The sequence below is a fragment of the Nannospalax galili genome, unplaced genomic scaffold (assembly GCF_000622305.1).
Source record: "Nannospalax galili isolate Female #2095 unplaced genomic scaffold, S.galili_v1.0 scaffold386, whole genome shotgun sequence".
NCBI lineage: Eukaryota > Metazoa > Chordata > Mammalia > Rodentia > Spalacidae > Nannospalax > Nannospalax galili.
The window spans coordinates 3,173,297-3,196,561 of NW_008356676.1; the positions used below are offsets into that span (position 1 = coordinate 3,173,297).

General features: G+C 40.5%; 1 protein-coding gene across 1 annotated transcript in view; it reads left to right on the plus strand.

Annotated features, from left to right (window-relative positions):
• Positions 1 to 3,992: 3,992 nt before the first annotated feature.
• Positions 3,993 to 23,265, plus strand: part of Sugt1 (SGT1 homolog, MIS12 kinetochore complex assembly cochaperone) — a 56,150-nt gene continuing 36,877 nt past the window's right edge. Inside the window, exons 1-5 of the mRNA XM_008854700.3 lie at positions 3,993 to 4,152; positions 4,236 to 4,293; positions 17,575 to 17,665; positions 20,816 to 20,885; positions 21,572 to 21,642. Of these exons, the coding sequence (XP_008852922.1) occupies positions 4,115 to 4,152; positions 4,236 to 4,293; positions 17,575 to 17,665; positions 20,816 to 20,885; positions 21,572 to 21,642 (328 nt within the window). The 5' untranslated portion in view covers positions 3,993 to 4,114. The remainder of the gene's footprint in view (positions 4,153 to 4,235; positions 4,294 to 17,574; positions 17,666 to 20,815; positions 20,886 to 21,571; positions 21,643 to 23,265) is intronic.

The window sequence follows — 23,265 nt, forward strand, 5'->3', positions numbered from 1 at the left end:
CCTGGAGTTTGAACTCAGGTCTCCGGGTTTGTGTAGCAAATGCCTTTACCCAACGAGCCCTCTCAGCAAATCTTTTTAACTAGGTTAATATTGAGGTTTGCCACTGTATAAATAGCAGTTCATTTATGCTACTGTAACAAAATACCAAAGACTGGGTTGTTATGAACAGAGTTAGAGTTTTGGAGGACAGAAAATCCAAAGTTAATGTGCTGGTATGTTTGGTAATTCTGATTCCTAGAAGGTGCCTTGAACATTGTACATGGTAATAAAGAAGCCATAAAATTTAGTAGGGAAAATGAAGATCCTTTCCAATAAGTAGGGTTGGTCTAGTATCTGTATGCAGGCAAAAATGAATCTTTTTTTTTTTTTTTGGTCTTTTTGAGACAGGATCTCCCTGTAGCCCCAGCTGTCCTGGAACTCACTATGTAGACCAGGTTGGCCTTGAACTCACAGAGATCTGCCTGCCTCAGCCTCCCAAGTGCTGGGATTAAAGGTGTGCGGCACCACACCTGGCCAAAAATGAATCTTTAATCTGTCATAATTTCACAAAAGTTGATTCAATGTATATAAATAATAGACTTAAATGTGAAAAGTAAACCACGTAAAAGAAAATATTTTAACAGTCTTGGAATAGGCAAAGTTTTATATATGACACAAAAGTACTGATTTTAAGGGGTAAAGTGGACTACACTGTATTAGTATTGAATGAAATAAAAACTGGCACAAGATCTCTGTAGTAAAGGTATCTGAGAAATAACTCATCCAAACCATACATTAAAAATAAAACCAGCAACTCAGTTTTTAAAATGTTCATGCAAAAGACCTGAACAAGTCTCATCTTTACATGTCCCATCTTTATGTATTCTAATATCTGCTGGGAACATTTAGAAACTTAGAGCCACCTTAGACTCAATAGATCCAAGTTAAAACTCTGCCTTTCCTTTAAAAATCTGCTTCATTTTAGTTTTCTAATTCAGCGAATGGCATCATCATCTCACCATTTATTCAAACCAGAAATTGGGCCTTTCAGTTTGACAGTAAGCCCACATTGTTCTACTCCAAGTATCTCTCTACCTTCCTCTCTCTTCCTACAATCAGTAGATTCAGATTCATTTCTTTGATCTGTTAGCTTCCATCAACTGTTCTCTTTCCCCTTTAACCATTCATGTACAATACAGACTATACCTACAAAGTGCAAATTGGACCCCATTACTGCCTTTCTTGATTAAAAAAAAACAAAACTCATGCCATGTTAGCATCATTAAAAGTAACATGTCTTTCAGTTGGAAAATCCATAGGGGTGAGGAAATTAATAAGGGGCCATGGGGGGCAGGTACACGGGATAGGAGATAGAATGTGATGAAATAAAGGGGGAATAGGAATAGTGGAATAGGAAAAATTAAATGGAATGGGAAATGGGAGGGCTGGGCAGAGGAGGGAGTAAGGGGAGGGATAACGAACACTAAAGGCCTTTTGAAAAAGTCATACGGAAACCTAGTTTAGAAACTTCTTAAAATATATACATACACATTATAAAAAGAGTTTAAATGGAATTACCCTATAACAGGAGTTCAATGGGCCTAAGAGACACCACAGACTAGCAAATAAAAAAACCCAATGCCAGCACGACTCCCATTTTTGGAGTTGTCGAGTAGGGGTGTCTTACAGACTCTCAAACCACACTGGCTGTTGCCATTGCTTTTGGTTACTTGCCAGAGCCTGATGGTTAAGACTAGTGCCAAAGATACTACGTATGAAAGCAAATGAGGAGAAATCAAGCTGGTACTGACCTTGAAGCTTCATCTCTACTGGCTAGCTTTCTACTAGAAGGTGCTGTGCATGCTACTTGAAAATTAAACATCAACCTTATCCAGCCTGGAGCTACAATAATGACTGGCCTCACAAGATATGCCCATTGGTGTAATAATGGCACAAATGTTATGGTATAACAAAAACCCTTCTGATTGGATTTAAGACCCACTTTCTTTACAAGATGTAGCCATATCTAGTACTGTTACCAGGGCCAAGAGCCTGTGGCTAGACAGGTCACAGGCCTTAGGGGAGAACCTACTACTGCTGTTCTGCTAAATGGACATTAAACTGACTCCTAATGACTTAGCATTATATCTATAGATAGTACATCTCTCAGCTCTCACCAGAGAAGATTCTTGTAGCAAATAGCAGTTACCACAGAGACCCACAACTAGTCAGTGTGCAGAAAATAAGAGACTGCAAGGTCTATATGGGACATTTATATCACACCCTCTCCTCCCAAATCTCAGGGGTCAGAAGAGGAAACAGAAAGATTCTAAGAGCCAGGGGTGGTGGATGAATACAAAGAAACCTTGTTGCCTGGACACAATAGGGTAGTTGCACATATGAGCCCACAGCACTTGTGGCTGAACCAGACAAAAGCCCAGCGTGGATGGGGGAGGTGGGCAAGAAGCCTCAGCTCTAGCTAAAGATTTCTTGGCAATTGATAGCTGCTGGGAGGAGAATCAGTTTCCTTTTTTGATATGACACCTGGCAGGTTGATGAGGCTCCAGAGGATGGACTCACACTCAAGAAGAGGATTTGGGGGAACACAAAATTATAAGCATTATGTTTATAGGCCTATAAGCCTTTGAAAAAGAAAAATAGAATTCATGAAGTTGGGGGTGTGTATCTGAATATGCTCGAAATACACTGCATGAAATTCTCAATAAAAAATATTTTAGAAGAGTAACATTGTGACCTTTTTAGTATTCCACACCTATATCCCTTTATGACTGACACATACTCAAGCCATATATCATCTTTAACTTGAATATACGCTTATTACATTTTCAAACACATTTTTTCCTGTCTAAATTGACCTTTTTAATTTTTTTGCAACTGCATGGGGTAGGGTGTGTTTACAGAAAGTAAGACTGACCAGACTATACGGGAAAATACGCTTAGGATTTCAGCCTTTATGGGAAAAAGATGGAAAGGCAAAGTTAAAGCCTTTCTGAGTTAGAACTCAGAAAAGCTGGTAGGCTTAACAATAGACAGGCAAGCAAATGCCTGAATTGACATTTCTTTTCCTTCCATGAGACTACTGTTTCCAGGCTGAGCTGTGGTATCACATCTTTGAAGAAGCCATCTTTGGAAATCATTCATTACCTGACCACCCCTTTTATTTATTTGAATGGATTTGGCATTAGGCTTCTTGATGGCATTCACTGCTTTGAAATCAAGAGTTTGGTGTGCAGTGTGAATGCAGTAGATACTTTAGTTCTAGTACTTGCTTCTGTTGTGCCTCTCCCACTTCTGCTCCCCTTTACAACGGCGTCACAGAGAACTTGCAGGAAGTTTCGTAATTCGATCTGCTTGGCTCAAATGATGGTGGAGGGGTAGGCCTGGTCGGTTAGTTAGAACACAACACTGAGACTTTAGGCCACCTTCATCCCCTTCGTGCCTTCAGAAAAGGCTTTTCTTGGTCTGTAAAACCCACCAGGAAGAAAGTTTGGGGTGCGGACTGCTGCAACAGATAAACTTCGTTCTCACTATGAGTAAACGACTTCCGGTTGGTCAGTCGGTTAGGTAGGACACCCCAGACTGGTCTCTGCGACTGCCAGAAAAGAACTGGTAGCCACGAGTGACGTCACGGAAAGCTTGGCAGCCTGCGGTAGCCATGATGGAAACTAGGGAAAACGGAGCTTGACGTGGCATGCGCGAAGTCCAACACACCTGAGTCGCACAAGCTCTGAAGGGATCCCAGCGTTACAGCGTGGCTCTGAGACGCTCCTACTGAGGACCTGAAGGCCGTGCGGGAGAGCGAGAGGGAGCGCGGCCTCCGTAACCATGGCTTTGGGGGGCGTGGCCTGGTGCGGTCCTGGGGCGGGGCTAGTGGGCGGGGCTCGGAGAGCAGGTCCTCCGCCTTCCCAGCCGGCCCCGCGCCTGCCGGCCCGTCGCCCTCCCCTCTTCCTCCGCCCCCCCTTCAGCGTCTCTCTGGGGCTGTTGATTGGCTACCGAGGACGGAAGCTCGGTTGGTGTTCTCCAGAAGTTTCCCCCCCTCCCCCCTCCGGGCGGCGGCGGTGGAGCAGGTTACCGCGGTAGAAACCGCTCGGGTAGAAGCCCGTGACCCTTTGGGATGGCGGCGGCTGCAGCAGGACCTGCAACGACCCAGCGGTGCGTGTTTTACTTTACCCTTGTTGTTTTAGTATTCTTTTCTTGATTAGTGAGCCCTGCTGAAGTCCTTGTTTCCTTGGCAGGTTTTTCCAGAGCTTCTCGGATGCTCTAATCGACGAGGACCCCCAGGCAGCGTTAGAGGTGAGTGAACTCTTATCGCCCTGGGACGGTGCGGGGGTTCCTGCAGGCCCTGCCTCTTCCCAGCATTACATTCTTGGGACCTAAGCTACATTGTTTACTGTATCTCATTTCCAACTTTGAGATCTTCGGTTTTCTTCTTGTGTGCCACGATGACACTGTTGCCACAGACCCCTGGTCTTGACCTTCCACACCCCACACTTCTGCATCCCACAGCTCCTAGACAAAACAACAACAAAAAATACTTTCCTGTATTTTATTTGAGAGCAAGGCCTTTTAATGGTAAAGGAAAATGTGAAAATTAGGGTCTGATACTTTTTTTTTTAATTTTGACGCTTATATTTGATCTTATGAGCTAGGTGTTGTAAGCGCCTTTGACTAAGTTTATTAAAGAACAGTTTCCCTTAAGTCCCTGAAACTTTGCAGATGATCTTTGTGCTTTTTCTTCACAAATTTGTTTACAAAAAGTTTGTATAGAATTGCTATTTGTAAGATGCCAAATGCTATGGGTTAAAATCATTTATATAGTTAATTTAGTACTTTGTTTTTATGTATTGGATGGCACATTATAAAGTTGTGAAGAAATACGAAAGAACAAGTGTTCAGTAAGAAAATGGCTGGGTGTGGTGGCACATGCCTTTAATCCCAGCACTGGAGAGGCAGACGTAGGTGAATCTCTGAATTTGAGGCCATCTTGATCTACATAGTTGGAGCTACAGGGAGACCCTGTCTCAAAAATACCAAAAACAAAAACAAAAAAAGAAGAAGAAGAATTAAAAGGAAGAGAGTTTATAAGTACTTTCAGCTGTAGGTTACAGAGCTTAGGGAGCTCCATGCTTGCCAGTAAAGAAAAGTGTTTTAATTTGACATAGGCAATCCCTGTTGATTTTTTTATGATCTACTGTAAGGATAACATGAGGCAAAAAGCCTCTTTTTCTATTTTGAGATTGGGTCTTATTCTATAACCCATGCTGGCCTGGAACTCAGGAAGTCCTCTGCCTCCCTTTCCTGAGTGCTGGGATTACAGGTGAACCACCATGTCTAACGCAGGAGAGCCTTATTTGCTAGCCATGGCTTTATCTATTTTTTGGTCTTTTTGAGCAGTGTCTTCCTGTAGCCCCAGATGGCCTGGAACTCTCTATGTAGACCAAGCTGGCCTCTGCCTTCCAAGTGCTAGGACTAACAGCTGTGTGCCACCACACCCAGCTTTATTTTTATTTTTTAAAAATTTCATTACATTTATTTGTTTATTGAGTGCCTGTGCCACAGTGAGTACATGGAGGTCAGAGTACAACTTTGGAGAGTTGGTTCTCTCCTTCCACTCTGGGTTCTGGGGATCAAACTCAGGTCCTTATGCTTGGCAGCAGCTACCTTTACCTACTGAGCCAAATTGTTGATGCTCCTTAGTTGTGACTTTTAAAAGAAGTTGACCACTAGCACTTATATGAAGAGGTAATTATTGATGGAATCCTAAAAGAATGAGAGTACTTGCTTATGAACTTTGGAGAAGGAACAGTCCAAGCAGGTAGAAGAGCCATACAGATCCTGAGGTTAAAATGAAGTTGGCCAGTACCAGAGCTGCATAAAAGCCCCATGCGATGAGTGTAGAATGAAAGGATGAGATTGTATAGGAAACCAGAGGCTGGGTTTGGGTGGGAGTTTTGGGGTCTGGATATAAAAGCCTTTTAAAAACTTTTGAAAGATTTTTAGACTCCTGGAATCAGTCTTGGACTAATGTATAGGAAGCACTGAGAATTTATCTCTACATGGTCTCCCTGTAGCCCCAGCTGGCCTGGAACTTTCTATGTAGACCAGGCTGGCCTCGAACTCACAGAGATCCACCTGCCTCTGCTTCCCAAGTGCTGGGCTTGGTAGCTGTTAATTTTCTGAGTTTTCATTTGCTAGGGACTTACAAGGTCTGATGCTGACTTTTAAATTTTTTTTGGTCTTTTTGAGACAGGGTCTCCCTGTAGCCCCAGCTGTCCTAGAACTCACTATGTAGACCAGGCTGGCCTTGAACTCACAGAGATCTGCCTGCCTCTGCCTCCCAAGTGCTGGGATTAAAGGCATGTGCCACCATGCCCAGCCTGAAAATCCAGTTTATTAAAGTTGCTTTTAAGTGATATTAATATGATGAGTTTGTCACTTTCCATCTTAAAATTTTTTTTTTAACCAGGAAATGCTATATGTAAACACTTTTTGGGGTGGTGTGGGGGGCGTGGCTTCAGGTACACACACCCAGGGCCTTGTGTTTGCTAGGCAAGCGCTTTCAACTAAATTATATTCCTAGCCCTAGTAAATTTGGTTTGATTTTTTTTTTTTTTTTTAACATGGACTCATGAAGCCCAGGTTGGTCTCAAACTCTGAATTCTGCCTCTCTGCCTCCTACATGTTGGGATCATAGGCATATGCTACCACACCTGGCTCAAATATTGTTTTTCTTTTTGATTGATTGGTTGCACTGCTAAAGGTGAACTCAGAGCTATGCTAGGCAAGTGGTCAACTACAAAGCTAAACCCCCAGTAATAATGCCTTTTTTTTTCTTTTTAAAGAAACCATGGTGGAAGGGTTAGACAATGAGAGAGATAAATAATGCCTAGCTAATTTAAAAAAAACAGCGGGAACCATATTATTAGTCCAATAATCTACTGACAAATTGTACATACAGCTAGCTCAAGGAACATAATATATGTCTAGTCAAGGTTTATTGGAGAACGTTTGGTTTTTGCCCAAGCTTTATCTATGTAGCGCATGGTAATTAAACGTGTCAGAGAGGTGGAACTAACCTTCTTGGATGTTTAACAGCCATACTTTGAGATCTATACTAATCTGGTCAGAGGGACTTAAAGGACAGTTTTTGCTCCTTGCCTTCCAAGGTCAACTAAGTTCCAGGGGACTGTGGAGCATCTCTCAAAATGTCCTGTTAACTGTGGTGAGTCACCTGTCCTCTTGATCAAGAAGGCTTGATCAAGACCACCAGATGGACTTAGGCCAGTGTCCAGTCTACAAAGAGGAGGGTCAACACAGAGGGAACATTTTCTCCATGCTTCCAAGTGAAGCCAGCCACAGTTGAGCAGGACCTTTGACTTATCTTCAGGTAGATGGAACTGCCTGAAGATAAGGAGAAAGGAGCCAGAAGTTCCTCCCAAGCCCATGTGACCCCTGAGGAACAGACCTTCAAACAACCTTAAAACTAAATTGGTTAATCTGGGCCAATTGTATGGACTTAAACACCCAAAAGGAAAGTATAGCCAAAGATTAAGGTGATCAGTATAATTCTTTTAAGAGTCCATGTGTATAGCTAAAGGCTACATAACAAGAAACAATGCCAGACAGGAGATACCTTCGTTTGAATTATTGTCCAAGGTGGCCCAAGAGACTCCCAGACAGTAACCCAGCATAGAAATGGGAAAATGAACAGCAGACCTCAGGCTTATCTAAAGAAATGTTGGCGACTGATTGCTGCTAGATGAGGAAGAGCTGATCTCCCTAAAACAAGGAACTCTAGATAGGCTGACTAGAATTAGCGGGCACTGGCATCAGAGTGGACAGTAACAGGGATGACAGAGTATATGGGCTCCAGTTGGAGAGGGGAGCGGATAGGAGGGTGCCATTTGGGTGTGCTGCTATAAAGATGAATAAGGTTGTTTGGGATGTTCTGTATGAAATACACACACACACACACAAAAAAAAAAATTGAAGTTAAAAAAAAACTAGCAAAGCACACATGGACCCAGAAAACCTGAGACATGACCATAGACTTCGGGCAGTACAGTGGCAGTATATAGCACTCTGAGATTATAGGCATGCACATTTATCACGATCATACCCACTTTTTCTCTTCCTTGGCATTCTGTTGTATCAATGGTTTAAGTAATTAACATTTTTTAGCCATCACTATGTATTACTTTGGGAGGCTTTTGAATTGTCTTGACCAACAACTTGAAGGTTTTTCCTGCCTGGCACTGTGTTTTTTGTTATATAGGCTTCAGCTAATATATATGCACTCATATAGTATAATGTATTTTACATTAGGACTTTGAGGTAATATTTCTGGTTTTTTCACATCATCTAAGTGTTATCTCACCTCTCACTCCCCCTGTATAATCCTCCCTACTCCCTCCCCAGTTAAAGAACCTCCCTTTTCCCCATTTCACCCTTAATATGTCATACTTATCTCCCATCCTCCTCACTTGAGCTCCTTCTTCCCCTTTACCCCCATGGTTCCTTTCCATTTTCCTGGCTCCTGTGGTTACATCAGGATGTATATTTGTATCTAAGGATTTGGAACTAAGATCCACAAAAGAGAGAGAACATACATCCATTTACCTGCAAATTTCATGATTTTGTTTTTCTTTACCACTGAGTGGGACTCCATTATGTAAATGTAAACATCTTCATTATCTGGTCATCATTTGAGGGACATTTAGGTTGTTTCCATTTCTTAGCTATTGTGAAAAGAGCAACAACAAACATGGCTGTGCAAGTATCTCTGTGGTAGGATGAGTCCATTGAGTATTTATGCCAAGGAGTGGTGTGATGGGATCATATGGTAGAGTTATTTTTAATTTTTTTAAGAGCTCTCTGAGGCTTGGCATGGTGGTGCACGACTTTAATCCCAGCACTTGGGAGGCAGAGGCAGGCGGATCTTTGAGTTCGAGGCCAGCCTGGTCTACATAGTGAGTTCCAGGACAGCTGGGGCTACAGGGAGACCCTATCTCAAGAAAAAAAGAGTTCTCTGTACTGCTTTCCACAGTGTTTGCAATCTCACCAACAGTGAAGGAGGGTTCCCCTTTCCCTGCATCCTTACCAGCGGTTGATACCATTTGTTCTCTTGACCGTAGCCATTCTGACTGGGGTTATATGAAATCTTAAAGTACTTTTGATTTGCATGTCCCTTATTACTAAGGTCGGATACTTCTTAAGGTGCTTCTTAGTCATTTTTATTTCTTCTTTTGAGAGCTCTCTGTTCTGAATCATAGCCCATCTTTTAATTGGGTCATTTCTTTTTTTCCTTTTTTTTTTTTTTTGAGTTTTTTGTATAGTCTAGATATTAATCCTCTGTCAGATGTGTAACTGGTAAAGATTTTCTTTCACTGTCTGGGCTTCCTCTTTACTCAGTTGGCTTTTGCTTTGGTGTACAGAAGCTTTTTAGTTTAATGAGGCTCCATTTGTTGATTGTTGACCATAATTCCTGAGCAACTGATGAGGCAGGGTTTCATTATGCAGCCTTGGCTGGCCTAAAACTCCATATATAAACTAGACTTGCCCTGAACTCAGAGATCCACCTGCTTCTGTATCCCAAGGCCTGGGATTAAAGGTGTGTGTCACCATGCCCAGCAATAACAACATTATAAGTCTAAACTTGACACACTTTCATATTTCAATCAAAATAGAAGCATCTACATCCATAAATGGGAAACATCTCTATGGTGTTCCTTTCAGAGATACATACAGATAGAGGCAGAATGGGGGACCTCAGAATACAGGTTTCCTGACTTTCAGACTAGTGTTGTAGAAAAATGTTTCTCAGAAGTGTGGTTTCAAGATGCTGTAGAAGCATCATTTTGGAAATTCATATTCTCGGTACCTACCACAGACTTTACTCACTGCAAAATTGGAATTAAGAAGTGGGCTTTGTAAATCTTGAGATGCCCTCACACATACAGTAAATGAAATTGTTAAGTCGTTAGCAGTGAAGAAAAGGGTGGATGGATGATGAACGTGAACCTGCTGTTCCTGGAGTTCCCCACCAGGTACTTTAATTACTGTTCTGCAGTTCAGGTCATTTGATGCCACATTGGTTCAAATGTATTTTATATAAGGCCAAAGGCCATCCCATTAGGAATAGGGGCAACCGTTTGTATAACAGAAGCTATTTTAACTTCTTTTATCAAATAGCATATGCTAATGGTGAATGCTGTCCTGGGAACTAGGAATCTAAAGTTGAAAAGACAGCAGGGGGTGAGTTTGCAATCTTGTGGAGAGGCAAAAAGTTAAGTCCTTAAAATACAAGAAAACTTGCAATGTAGTAGCACATGAACATGCACAGCAGAATAGAGACTACCTGGGGAAGTGAAAACCTATATAGAGAGGATACAGGGATGCAATTGGATAGGAGAAGTAATTTCTAATACTCTGTTGTGCAATAGGTTAGCTGGTTAGCAGCAGTTAATTAATTGTACATTTCAAAATAGCTAGTAGAAGCCATTTGTGCTGGCACACAGTTGTAATCCTAGCACTTGGGAAATGGAGGCAGGAGGCTCAAGAGTTCAAGGCTAGCCTCAGCTAAATAGTATGTTTGAGACAAACCTCATAAGACCTTGTCTCTTCCTCTCAAATGCTCCAAAAAATGTAGAGAAGATTTTTAATTTTCCCAGCACAAAAAGTAATTTATGTCCAAAGTGACAATGCTGGTTATGCTGACCTGATCATTGTATGTTTTATACATGTACTGAAATGCTACCCTGCTTTGTAAAAGTATGATTACTCTGTTAAAAATACACAGCCTGGTGTTGGCATGGTGGCCTATAGTTTCAACACTAAGGAGGTAAAGGTAGGTGGATCTCTGTGAACTTGTGGACAGCCTGGTGTGCATAGTGAATTTCAGGCCAACCAGGGATACATAGTAAGACCCTGTTTCAAAAAAAGAACCCCCTCCCCAAAAAAGCCCACAACAAAACAAACTAATGAATAAAATTTAGAAGTATACTATATAATGTTTATTTTTGAGATGGAGGGTCTTGCTCAAAGTTGTTTGTAATCAGGGATGACCTTGAACTTGATTCTCTTCTACCTTCCAAGTGCTCAAATGATAGGTGTGCATTACCATGCAGGGCTGGGTCTTTTTTTCTTGGGAGGGGGGAGGTTGGGAGTTGGGGGTTGAAGCAGGATCTCATTTCCCAGGCTGGCTTTGAACTTAAGGACATCATACCTGAGTTTACTGAATGCTACAATTACTGGCATGAACCACCATATCTGGCTTCTTTCTTTTTTGTTTTTGGAACAGCGTCTTGCTGAAGGTAGCTCTGGCTGGCCTGGGACTCATGTAGCCCAGGCTGACCTCAGACTCCTGGTAATCCTCTTGCATCAGCTTTCTGAATGCTGGGATTACAGCTGAGAGTCACTATGCCGATCAACACAAAAATCTTTACAGAGATGGTTGCAGTTGAGTAGTGAGAGAAGAACCATGAACTTTGAGAATCTTTGAGGCCCAGTATGCATAATGGAGTCTGAAGCAGGATGTGGTGGCACACGCCTTTAATCTCAGCACTTGGGAGGCAGAGGCAGAGGCAGGTGGATCTCTGTGAGTTCAAGGCCAGCCTGGTAAACCTAGTGAGTTCCAGGACAAATGTGGGGCTACAGGGAGACCCTGTCTCAAAAAAAAAAAAAAAAAAAAAAAAAAAAAGGCATAGTGGAGTCTGAGACTTAGGTCCAAATACTGGTTTTATGATAACTCTGTAACTTGAGTAAACTTATTTTTATATGTATATGTGTGAGTGTGTGCCATGTGTGCAGGTGTCTGTAGAGGCCAGAAGAGGGTGCAGCTGGAGTTTTAAGCAGTTGTGAGCTGCCCATTTGTGGGTGCAGGGAACTGAACTCTGATCCTCTGGAAGAACAGTAAGTGTTCTTAACCATTGAGCCATCTCTCTTGCCCTCAACTTACTGTCACCCTAGAACAGATTTCCCCTTTGTGAATTGGGAATAAATAGGACCTATTTTGAAAAGTTATAAGGGTAAGTGAAATCCTACGTATTATATGCTTAGCATGGTGCCTAGTGCAGGCTGAGGACCTTCCCAAAACAAGGTTGTTCAGTATTCTAGAAGAACTTAAGATATTAGGAGGCAAGTACTGGGAGATAAAAGGATATATAAGTAGATGGCCAGCCCATCAAAGACATGAAATCCTGCAGATGGGTTTTAGTTCCATCATGTGATCATGCAGATCTCTTAAGAATTTGGAGGAAGTAAAGTACACCACATAGTCAAAGCACAATAGATAATGGATTAAGGAGGTACATGGAGTACTTATAACAGGAAGATAGTGGTGCAGACCAGGTAAAAGATGAATGGGGGACCTATAGCAGTGATTGAGGATGTGGAGGATATTTTATGTAACATGCATGTGGGCATGTCCAACCTTTGGCCCACAGATTCTTGTGACTAAGGATAGCTACTAATGCAGCCGAACACAAAATTATAAACTTTCTTAAGACATTGATCTTTTTTAAAATTTAATTTTGTGTGTCTGTGTGTGTGTGTACATGTGCATGCATGCATGTGACTGTGAGTGAGGGTGCCCACAGAGGCCAGAGATATCAGATCCCCTGGAGCTGGGGTTATAGGTGGTTGTGAGTTGCCCAGTGTGGGTGCTGGGACTCTAATTTAGGGCCTCTGGAAGAGCAGTATGTTCCCTTAACCACCAAGCCATCTCTCTAGTCCCATGAGATTGTGTGTGTGGCCTGCTTGTATTTCTCAAACCTGAACTTTATAAATGATAACATTGTGTTACAGTTGTCCAAAGGTTGGTTGGGTGACTAGGGCTTTGTGACTTCTTATTTTTTGTAACATTATTACTATGTAGCCCAGACTGGTTTGGAATTTCTTAATTAGACCAGGTTGGCTTTGAACTCAGATATCCACCTGCCTCTGCCTCCTCAGTGCTGGGATTAAAGGTATATACCACCACACCTGACTTTTTTTTAAAACCTCATTTGTTAACCTAGGCTCACCTCAAACTTTTGATCCTGTGATTGCTGGGATTATAGGCATGCAAGCCTTGCCTTAATTTTGAATATTTTATATGCGTTGCCTTTGGGACATGTAGTTGAGGTCTAGAGAAAACTAACTGTATGGATGTTGTTCAAGAGCACTAATTGGGCTCAAAAGAGGCTCATCACACATCAGTTAGTAGGTGAAACCCTGGGACACTTAAGAGTTCCAAGAATCCTGCTGGAAAGGAAAGTCCAGAACTTACTATGTAGACCAGACTTACTAGATCTCACAGATATCCACTCATAGATACCTCACTTACAGATATCCACCTACCTCCGCCTTCTGAGTGCTGGAATTAAAGGTGTGCACCACCATACCTGGCCTAGAAGAATTCTTAAGTACCAAGCCTTAGAGAAGCTACTCAGAGGCTAGCAGACCAGTAGTCTGAAAAGCTGGACTTACATTGTCAGGCTCACAGAATGATCAAGGCAGATATTTATTAGGTTTGATAATAAGGCATTAGTGACTTTGAGATTTAAGACCATTCTCTGCCAAAGGAAGTAAAAGCAGAGAATATGGGCAATTCTCTCTGCAGAGAGAAATGAGCAATGATTAATTATCAAATGCTTGTTGAGTGCTGGGTATAGATCTAGGTTACCCTAAAACCCTGGAATCATCTTTGATTTTTTTGTCCCCCGTATTTAACCCATTGGCAAATGTTGCTAGGTAGAATGTGTGCTGTGTAATACTTTATAACCTCTGACTAACATACATCCTGGACTTAATTTTAGTTTCTTCTGTTTCTAGTCCTGCTTTGTTTTACTCTATTCATCATCATACAGTGTCCAGAATGACAGCTTAAAAAAATGTCATTGGATCATGTCACTGTCCTATTAAAGCTCTGCATGACCTTCCATCACTCTAAAGGTCCAGCCTCCTTACAGTGGCCTGTAATGTACCAGGAGATAGACATCTTGTAGATTTCTTTGCTTTCTGTAGAACTACACTGTTGCTTTAAGCTCAACTCTGTGTCTTCTGCCCAAAACAAACTTCACCTATCTCTCAGGTTACTTGGGGGTACTTCTTCCTTTAGATTTTAGTTGAAATGACCACTCCTCAGAGGAAATAGCCTCTCTGTTTAAATCTAAGTTAGGAATGACTTTTTCTTCAAGACAGCAGGGTTTTGTGTTTCCTGTTTACTTCTGTGTTCTTAGTGTAGTGCTTGATAGTTATGCTTGATAGTTATGCTTGATAGTTAATGTAGCTGAGGATAACCTTGAACTACTGGCTCCATTGTATCCACTTCCCAAGTTCTGGGATTACAAGTGTGTGCCACCACACCCAGTTGTACATGGTGCTGAAGATCAAACCCAGGGCTTCGTGCATGCTAGTCAAACACTGTACCAACTGAACTATATCCCCAGTTTATCCAAAGTCTTAATTTTAATGCCTATAACATTTTCCTTGGTGCTGGAGAGATGGCTTAGTGCTTAAGAGGAAGTACTTTGCAGAGGACCAGAGTTCAATTTCCAGCACCCACATTGGGAAGCATACTGCTACCTATAACTAGCTCCAGGGAATCCAACACCCTCTTTTGGGCTCCTTGGGCACTCAGGCATGCGCATACCCCCACACAGACACACATATACACAAAATTAAAATAAATCTTAAAAGTTTTCCTCAGTGTTGTGGGTTAGAGGGTACTTCTCCACTATGGCAAATATTTCAATAATTTGTATTTCACAAGGTATCTCGTTTGAGATCTATAAGTTGCTTGCTCATTTCATTCTACTTTTTTTTGTGGTAATGGGGTAGATGCTGTACAGATGCTTTGCCACTGAGCTCACATTACTCATTTTCTGCAGGTGTATCTTTGAATATGTTTACAATATGTTTGGCATAGTTCTGCACTAATAACCTTTTGCTGTTGTATTTGATGTTGGCACGAAGACCTACTTTGCTACTCTAGCAGGCAACAATGTTTCAAAAAACAGTGGAACATTAAAAACATTCTGTAAGTTATGTGTACCTAAGACCACAAATTATTATCTTTTTTTCTGGCTTTATTTTGTTTACTCAAACTGACTATGTTTTATTCATGATCTATAAGTTTGTCATTTAAAAAAATTTGGCTTATTTTTATAACATTTTAGTAACAGCCTAATCAAGTTAGTTGCCTATTTTATTAAACTGAACAATTATCACCACAATTGGTTCTCCTTAACTAACAACTGAATAGTATTTTATTTTACTTTTTATATTTTATTTTTATTTTACGTGTATGAGTGTATTACCTGCATGTATGTAAGTGCACCCATGTTGGGCAGTGCCCACAGAGGTCAGAAGAGGACATCAGATCTCCTGGAATTGGAGTTATGAATGGTTGTTAGTTGCCATGTGGGTGCTCAGAATCCAACCTGGGTCTTATGCAAGAGCAACCAGTGCTCTTAATCCAGCCCCCCCCCCCCAAGAGTATTTTAAAAGGTTATTTACAAAGGTGCTTTGAAGTATAGAGACTTTTATTTGAGTTCTTAAGAAGAGAAATATATAAACCTGACATGGTTCGAGTTGGTAATCACAGCACTTGGTGGACTGAAGAAGGAAGGGATTGCCAGTTTGGGGCCTGCCTGGGCTACATTTTCTTTCAAGGGAAACAAAAGAAATTGGAGTGTTATAGCCTAGACTGACCTTGAATTCCATATTGAACTTCTGATCCTTCTGTCTCTACTTTCCTGGTGTTGGGATTTCAGTCCTATATTTATGCAACACCATGCATTTATGATGCTGGGGTGAAAGGGGGCTTCATGCCCACTAGGGAAACACTGCCAACTGAGCCACATCCTCAGCCAAAAATACCTGTTAAAAATCTTTTCCCTCATTCTGATGTCAGCTTATGTGAGTTAACATACTATTTCTAAAAATCCCTTTTGAATTTGGTGATCTTGGTATCAGTGAAATCTATAACTTTTTGAGGATAATATTCCTGTTTCTTACTGAAGAGATTTGGAGGCTTGGTTTGAAGGTGTTGCTAGCTAAGTAAGAAGCTATCTGCTATTTTAAAAATTGTTTTAAAATTAGGTACAAGATTTATTTAGCCCAAGGATCATAACACAAATGTAGATGGTAAGAGAAATCTGGGTGAAAACACGTAACTAGGAGGTGATACTGTTGTGTGTACGCTCTGCATTGGGGTTTCAGGTAGTCTTGTTACTAAGGAACCAAAAAAAAAAAGAATTTTCTGTGCACTCCTGGTTGTAGCAACAGGTACAGAGTCCAGAAAGATTTGAGGAACTAGAGGGAGGACCATTGTAGTAGAAGTGAGGAGCCAGGAGAAGAATTGTAAGAGGTGAGAGAGATGGAGGGGTCCTGTCAAGGAGTGCCTTTTGGGGGGACCTAGGCTTTGTCTCTGAGTTGGTTGGAGAGGCATTGCCAGTTTTGTACAGAGACACAGTAATGAATGGATCATTACTGATTGGACCAGTAGGTTAATGTGCTTTTCAAAAAAGTGGTTGGTTTTACGTATATTTTGGTAGGGTTTTTTTGAGTTTTTGAGACAAGGTCTCAGGTTAACCAGGTTGACCTTTAACTTGCTGTGTAGCTGAGGATGACCTTGAGCTTCTCCTGACCTTCTGCCTCCACTTCACCAATGCTGGAATTATAGGAATGTGCCTCCACATCCAGTTTTATGGGTGCCAGGGAACGAACCCAAGCTTTGTGCACAGTACAAAAGCACCGTACCAACTAAGCTATAGCCCAATCCTAGTTTTAGGTCTATTTTGATTCTCTGGTATATGTGGTTTAATGGACATCATGTTATTAGGTTAAAACAAAGTCAGTGGTGGGTGACTAATTTTATTTTTTAATAAAACTAGTGTGTGGGAGCGGTGGGCAGAGAATCAAGAGTCTTTTTGCATATGGGACATTGGCCTTAGTTATATGTGAATTTTTTTTTTTTTTTTCTTACATGGCTGATATTTCAGCTACTACCTGTATGCGGTGGCTATCCAGGGCAGTAAAACTTTTAATCTCTATAATTCTAACTTTTGATCAAGTGATATAGCTGTCTATGAGATTTTATCTGGGCCTTGAGAAGAATGTTTTAATCTGTTATGTTTTTCCTGACATTGACAGAGAATAGAAGGCCAAGTGGCTGTGTATTTACTCATTCTGTTAACCTCACTCAGCTCTCGATTTAACTTCTAGGGTTTTTTGTTTAAAGCTTTTGTGTTTAAGTTGGGTAGCTTTACATTTTCTAGTTACCTCAAATTCTATATAATCTTTGAGTCTTCCAAATTAGGAGAAATTCTGGGTTGGTCAGTGTACACCAACTAACCTTTTTGGATAAATGTGATGATAGTAGTTATCAGTTTTTGAGCTCTTAAATAGATCAAATGTGCTTTGCATAGATTCTGTATTCAATTTTGTGTTTTAGTATAGGTAGAGGAGATAAGGAAAAGCCAGGTTTGTCTCCCTCTTGTGCGCAGATTATTTGATTAAAAATTATGTTTTAATTAGAATTTGGTGGCTTTAAAAATCATTTATTGACATTCAACATGTTTTTATTTGTAGGAGCTGACCAAGGCTTTGGAACAGAATCCAGATGAGTCACAGTATTACTGTCAAAGAGCTTATTGTCACATTCTTCTTGGGAAATACTGTGGTAACATTTCTTACAAAGTTCTTTTTATAATTTACTTGTAAATTTTGTCCAAGCCAAAATGAATCAAAATGGAGATTGTTTTAGAGAATTTTTTTAAATGTGTGTGTGTGTGTGTGTGTGTGTCTGTCTGTCTGTGTGTCTGTGTGTGTGTGTCTGTGTGTTTATGTGTATGTGTGTACATGTTTGTGTATGCCAGCGGATAACCTTGAGGATCACTCAGGAATGCTGTCTTTCTAGACAATGTGGAGCTCCTCACACTAATCCTGGATCTTAGCAATTAGGCTAGATTGGCTGGCCAGTGAGCCTCAGAGATGCCTTCCTAGCATTTGTATTATGAGCATATGCCACCACACCTGGGAGTATTACATGGATGCAGGAGATTGAACTCAGGTCCTTGTGTTGGCAAAGTAAGTCCTTTATCTGCTGAACCATCTCCCTAGCCCCATATTTGAGGATTTTTAACATGGTCTTTCATTTGAGAAAAATGCTAAGGAACATTCATTTAACTGATGGATGCTTTTTATTAAATGGGGAGAGAATTTACAAATTTCAGGGTTAGTAAATTTTAAAAAATTATTCAAGGGACTGGAGAGATGGCTCACCAGTTAAGAGCACTGGTTGCTCTTGTGGAAGACCGGGGTTCAAATCCCAGCACCCAATTAGTGGCTAACAACCATTTGTAACTCCAGTTCTAGGTGATCCTATGCCCTCTTCTGACCTCTGTAGGCAATGCATAAATGGTTGCACTTACATACATGCAGGCTATATGTAAAATAATAAATAAAAAATTACTGAGTATTTGGGTAGGGAAGAATTTAGTGCCTTGAGTTAAATTACATCAATATTGTTAATATGAAAAAGAGATGAGCTTCAGGACACAGAACTTATTTATTGATGATGGAAGAGCTTTAAGAAGGAAGCTTAAGAAGGGACTGGAGAGATGACTAAGAGGTTAAGAATACATACTACTCTTGCAGAGGCCTGAGTTCCATACCCAGCACCCATGTGCACCCACATCAGACTACTGATAACTGCCTGTTACTCCAGCTCCAGGAGATCCAAGCCCTCTTCTGGCTTCCATGGGCATTTTCATTCATGCGCACATACCTACAGAGATACGTTCATAGACATTATAAAAATGTTTAAAAAGTATAATCAAAGATTAAAGGGGCCAATATAATTTCATAAGAGTCCATATGTATAGCTAAAGGCTATATAACAAGCAACAATGCCAGACAGGTGATACCTTCTTTTGAGTTGTTGGCCAGGGTGGCCAAAGGGATTCCCAGATAGTAACCCAACATAGAACTGGGAAAATGAACAGCAGACCCCAGTCTTATCCAAAGGAATATTGACAACTGATTACCACTAGATGAGGAACAGCTGACTCTCCTAAAACAAAGACCTCTAGAAAGGCTGACTAGAGTCACCAGAAGGGCAAGTAGTGGGGGATGGCTGGGGGTGCTGACAACCCAGCAGACAGTAGCAGGGATATCAGAGTATAAGGGCTCTAGTGGGGTGAGGGAGGCAATGGGAGGGTGCTATCTGGGAAGTGGATGTAAAAATAATTTAAAAATAAAAAGGAAGCTAAATACTAGGCTGAAATGAAGATATTAAAGTATCCTGGATTAGCTTCTCCTAACTTAAAATTTTTTTTTGTCTTTTTGAGACAGGGTCTCCCTGTAGCCCTAGCTGTCCTGGAACTCACTATGCAGACCAGGCTGGCCTTGAACTCACAGAGATCCGCCTGCCTCTGCCTCCTGAGCACTGGGATTAAAGGCCTGCGCCACCACGCCTGGCTCATTTTAAACTATATTGTCTTTCCACCAACTTAACATAAAAATGAAAGATTTTTAAAAAATAATTTATTGAGAATTTCATACATGCATAGAAGGTGTTTTGATCAAATCCACATCCACTCCCTCCCCTCCAGATCCTCCCATATCTCCCCATCACTTTTTCCTGACAATGTCTTCATGTACTCTTTCTTCTTTCTTTTTTTTTAATGGAACTTTTTGCTACTCTAACATTCCTAGAACTCACTATGTAGACCAGGCTGGCCTTGAGCTCAGAGAGATCGGCCTGTCTCTGCCTCCTGAGTGCTGGGATTAAAGGTGCCACCACGCCCGGCTCTTATTTAGTTATTTTTATGGGGCTTTTGGCTACTCTAACATTTCCCCTTCTGAAGAGGTAACTTTAAAATCTTTTTTTAATTTTTAGTGCTTCTATTTTTTTTTTTTTTTTTGAACAGGGTCTCCCTGTAGCCCCAGGTATCCTAGAACTCGCTATGTAGACCAGGCTGGCCTCAAACTCACAAAGATCACCTGCCTCTGCCTCCCAAGTGCTGGGATTAAAGGCATGCGCCACCATGCCCGGCTAATTATAAAATCTTTTAAGGATTAGATAAAAGGTCCCAAATATTTTTGACGTTTTTGGCCTTTGGATCAGAGTATGTTGCTAAGAGGCCCAAGGACATTGTGAGTTTTAGCCAAGAAACTGGCTACTTTTCTTTGGGGTCTTTTTACCCTAACTGCCTAGCCAATTCCTACCTCCTATTCTTGTCACTTCATCCTCTGAAGAGGTTACCCAAATTGCCAATAGGGAATCAGGACACAGACTGCTCTGGCTTTTTCCATGCTGAACAGGGATGCAGGGTGAGGCAATTGGAGGAGCCCTTCAGTGGGTCTATCTAAAAGGCACCTAAATTGCTTAACTCATCTCGAGGAGGAAAAGAAAGTCTTTGAATTGTGAATAGGAGATGTGAAGGAGAAGTAAAGACAAGAGTAATTAGCATTACAAGTTCTAGACAGGGAACTAGAAAAAAGTCAGAACAGGGCAATTTTCAAATGTTCATATGAGAGTCCATTGGAATTTCTTGACAGGGGGTTATAAAAGATTTTTTTTTTTTAAACTTTATTTCTTTTGGGTGTGTGTGTGCCATAGTTATGTGCCATGGTGTATATGTGGAGTCAGAGGACAACTTGGAGTCAGTTCTCTCCTACCATGTGTGTTCTGGGGACTGAGCTTGGATTGTCTGGTTTGGCAGCAAACACCCTTACCTGCTGAACCAACTTGCAGATCCTGATTCATATTGTGTGTGTATTTGCTAGATCTGTTAATTTACTAAAATAACAATATCTTTTTATATAGATGCTATTGCCGATATAAAGAAATCTCTTGAACTCAACCCAAATAATTCTACTGCTATACTGAGAAAAGGGTATGTAATTAACTAGTCATTGTTGAATGACTTGTAAGCCTTTTATAAGATACTATGTTTGTACATATTATAAATATACAGTGCTTTTGTTAGTATGTTAATAGAAGTGTGTGATAATAGATTTATGATTTTAAAATAGTCATAATTGAGGTAACTGCAAAGTACAGGTGGAACAGATGAATATTCTCTGTCCTATTCCTGGATAGCTACATTTAATGATACACAAAAACCTTTGACTCTATTTTATCTGTTTGCTAAGTACTGCTTATTTCTTTTGATAATTGTGACTTAAAGTGATAAACTGATTGCTTTGTATAATTGTTTTGAAATGGGAAAATTTGTACAATTGTAATAAGATTCCTTCTGAAGTGAGCATTAAAATTGAGTTTTATCAAGACCCACCTGGTCTACATACTAAGTTCTAGGTCAGCTGGGGCTTCAGGGAGACCCTGTCTCAAAAACACCAAAATAAATGAATGAATGAGTGAATGAATGAATGAATAAATAAATAAATAAAAATTGAGTTTTAATGACAATTACTCTAGATGTTATATGTAAAGGAAATCTGACTTGTTAACATATGCCTGAAATAAATTTTTTTTCAATATATGAAAGTTAAACTCTTTTATTTATTTTCCATGACCTCACATGTATTACACTAAATTGTCTTTAATATTCTTGTGCAGGATATGTGAATACCATGGCAAAAACTATGCTACTGCTCTCGAAACTTTTGTAGGAGGACAAAAATTAGATAGTAAGTATTAGAATTATAAATTAATATAAATGAATCTCTTCCTTCTTTCTGGATCTTAAATAGTGTAGCTCAATTTTGTTACTATAATCTAGAAGCCCAACACCCTTTTTTCTTCCTCTTAACATTATTTTGTGTTGATTGCAGAATTTGAATTCACTTAAAACTTGATTAAATTAATAGTTCTTTAGCATTTAAGTCATAGATACACCTTGCCATTAGAACCCAAAATCTAGGGTCTAGGGAATGGGTCAGAGGTTAAAGCACTTGCCATGCAAGCAAGAGGATTGGAGTTTGGATCCCCAGACCTGTGTAGATGCCAGATGGGTGGCTTGCCTATAATTCCAAGCTTGGAGAGGGGAGAAAACAGGATCCCTGGAGCATGCTGACTAGTAGCTGAATTGGTGAGCTCTGGCCTTGCTTGAAAGGCCCTGCCTCAAAGAAGAAAATGGAAGAGCAGTTGAGGAAGATCCCTGACGTCAACTCAGACCTCCACATGCACATACTCTCGTATCCCCCCATATGCACATTATACGTACATACACTTGAAAAGGGGTGGAAGGGAGGAAGTAAAAAACTGTATATAAACACTCAGTGTTCTTTCCCTCCTGAATCTAGCAATGATATTTTATGCTATGTGTGTATGTATATGTGCACAGTCTCATGTGTCCTAGGCTGGTCTTGAACTTGCTGTGTAGCTGAGGATGGTTGAATTTGTGATCTTCCTGCCTCTGCCTCTGAGTTCTGGGATTACAGATGTGTAAAACTACAGCCAGTTTGTGTGGTGCTGGAGCTCAAACCCAGGGCTTCATGCAAGCACTCTACCGATAACTATGTCTCCAGGCAAAAATGGGAGTTTGGAGAGTGAGTTCTTCTCAAAATTGTCATCTTTTTGAGGGGAATTTGTGAAGATATCACAGTACCTGGGTATAGATAAATACCGAACTTATGGGAACTGGGAAACACTACCCATAGGTAGAGTTTATAAGTAATCTTATAGAAAATTATAGGAGACTACATAATTCTAATTGTATTATTTACAATTAACTATATTTCTCCTATGATAGACCATTAACCACAGTTCTCTAAAACAGTGATTCTAACCTGGGAGCAGTTTTGCTTTCAAGGGGTCTTTTGTTGATGTCTGAAGAGATTTTTGATTATTGCCACTTGTGAGAGGGAGAAGTGCCACTAATAACCTCGTGAGTTGAGGCCAGGGTACTGCTAAACATCCTGTAGTGTACAACGAAGTATCTATATGTTTTAAATTTTTACTCTGCATTGCTTTAGCATTGCTTTTCTGCTACACATTTATTCAAAAGAAAGGGGTTTAGGCCTGAATATGCAAATAGAAGCTATAAATTAGAAAAGGATAGGCCTAGGCAATAGTAGTTCTTGAATTTGTTTATGCCAATTTTTTTTCTTCATTTTTTAATATTTTATTTATTTATTTTTTTTAATTAATATCGATATGTTTTAAATTTTTACTCTGCATTGCTTTAGCATTGCTTTTCTGCTACACATTTATTCAAAAGAAAGGGGTTTAGGCCTGAATATGCAAATAGAAGCTGTAAATTAGAAAAGGATAGGCCTAGGCAATAGTAGTTCTTGAATTTGTTTATGCCA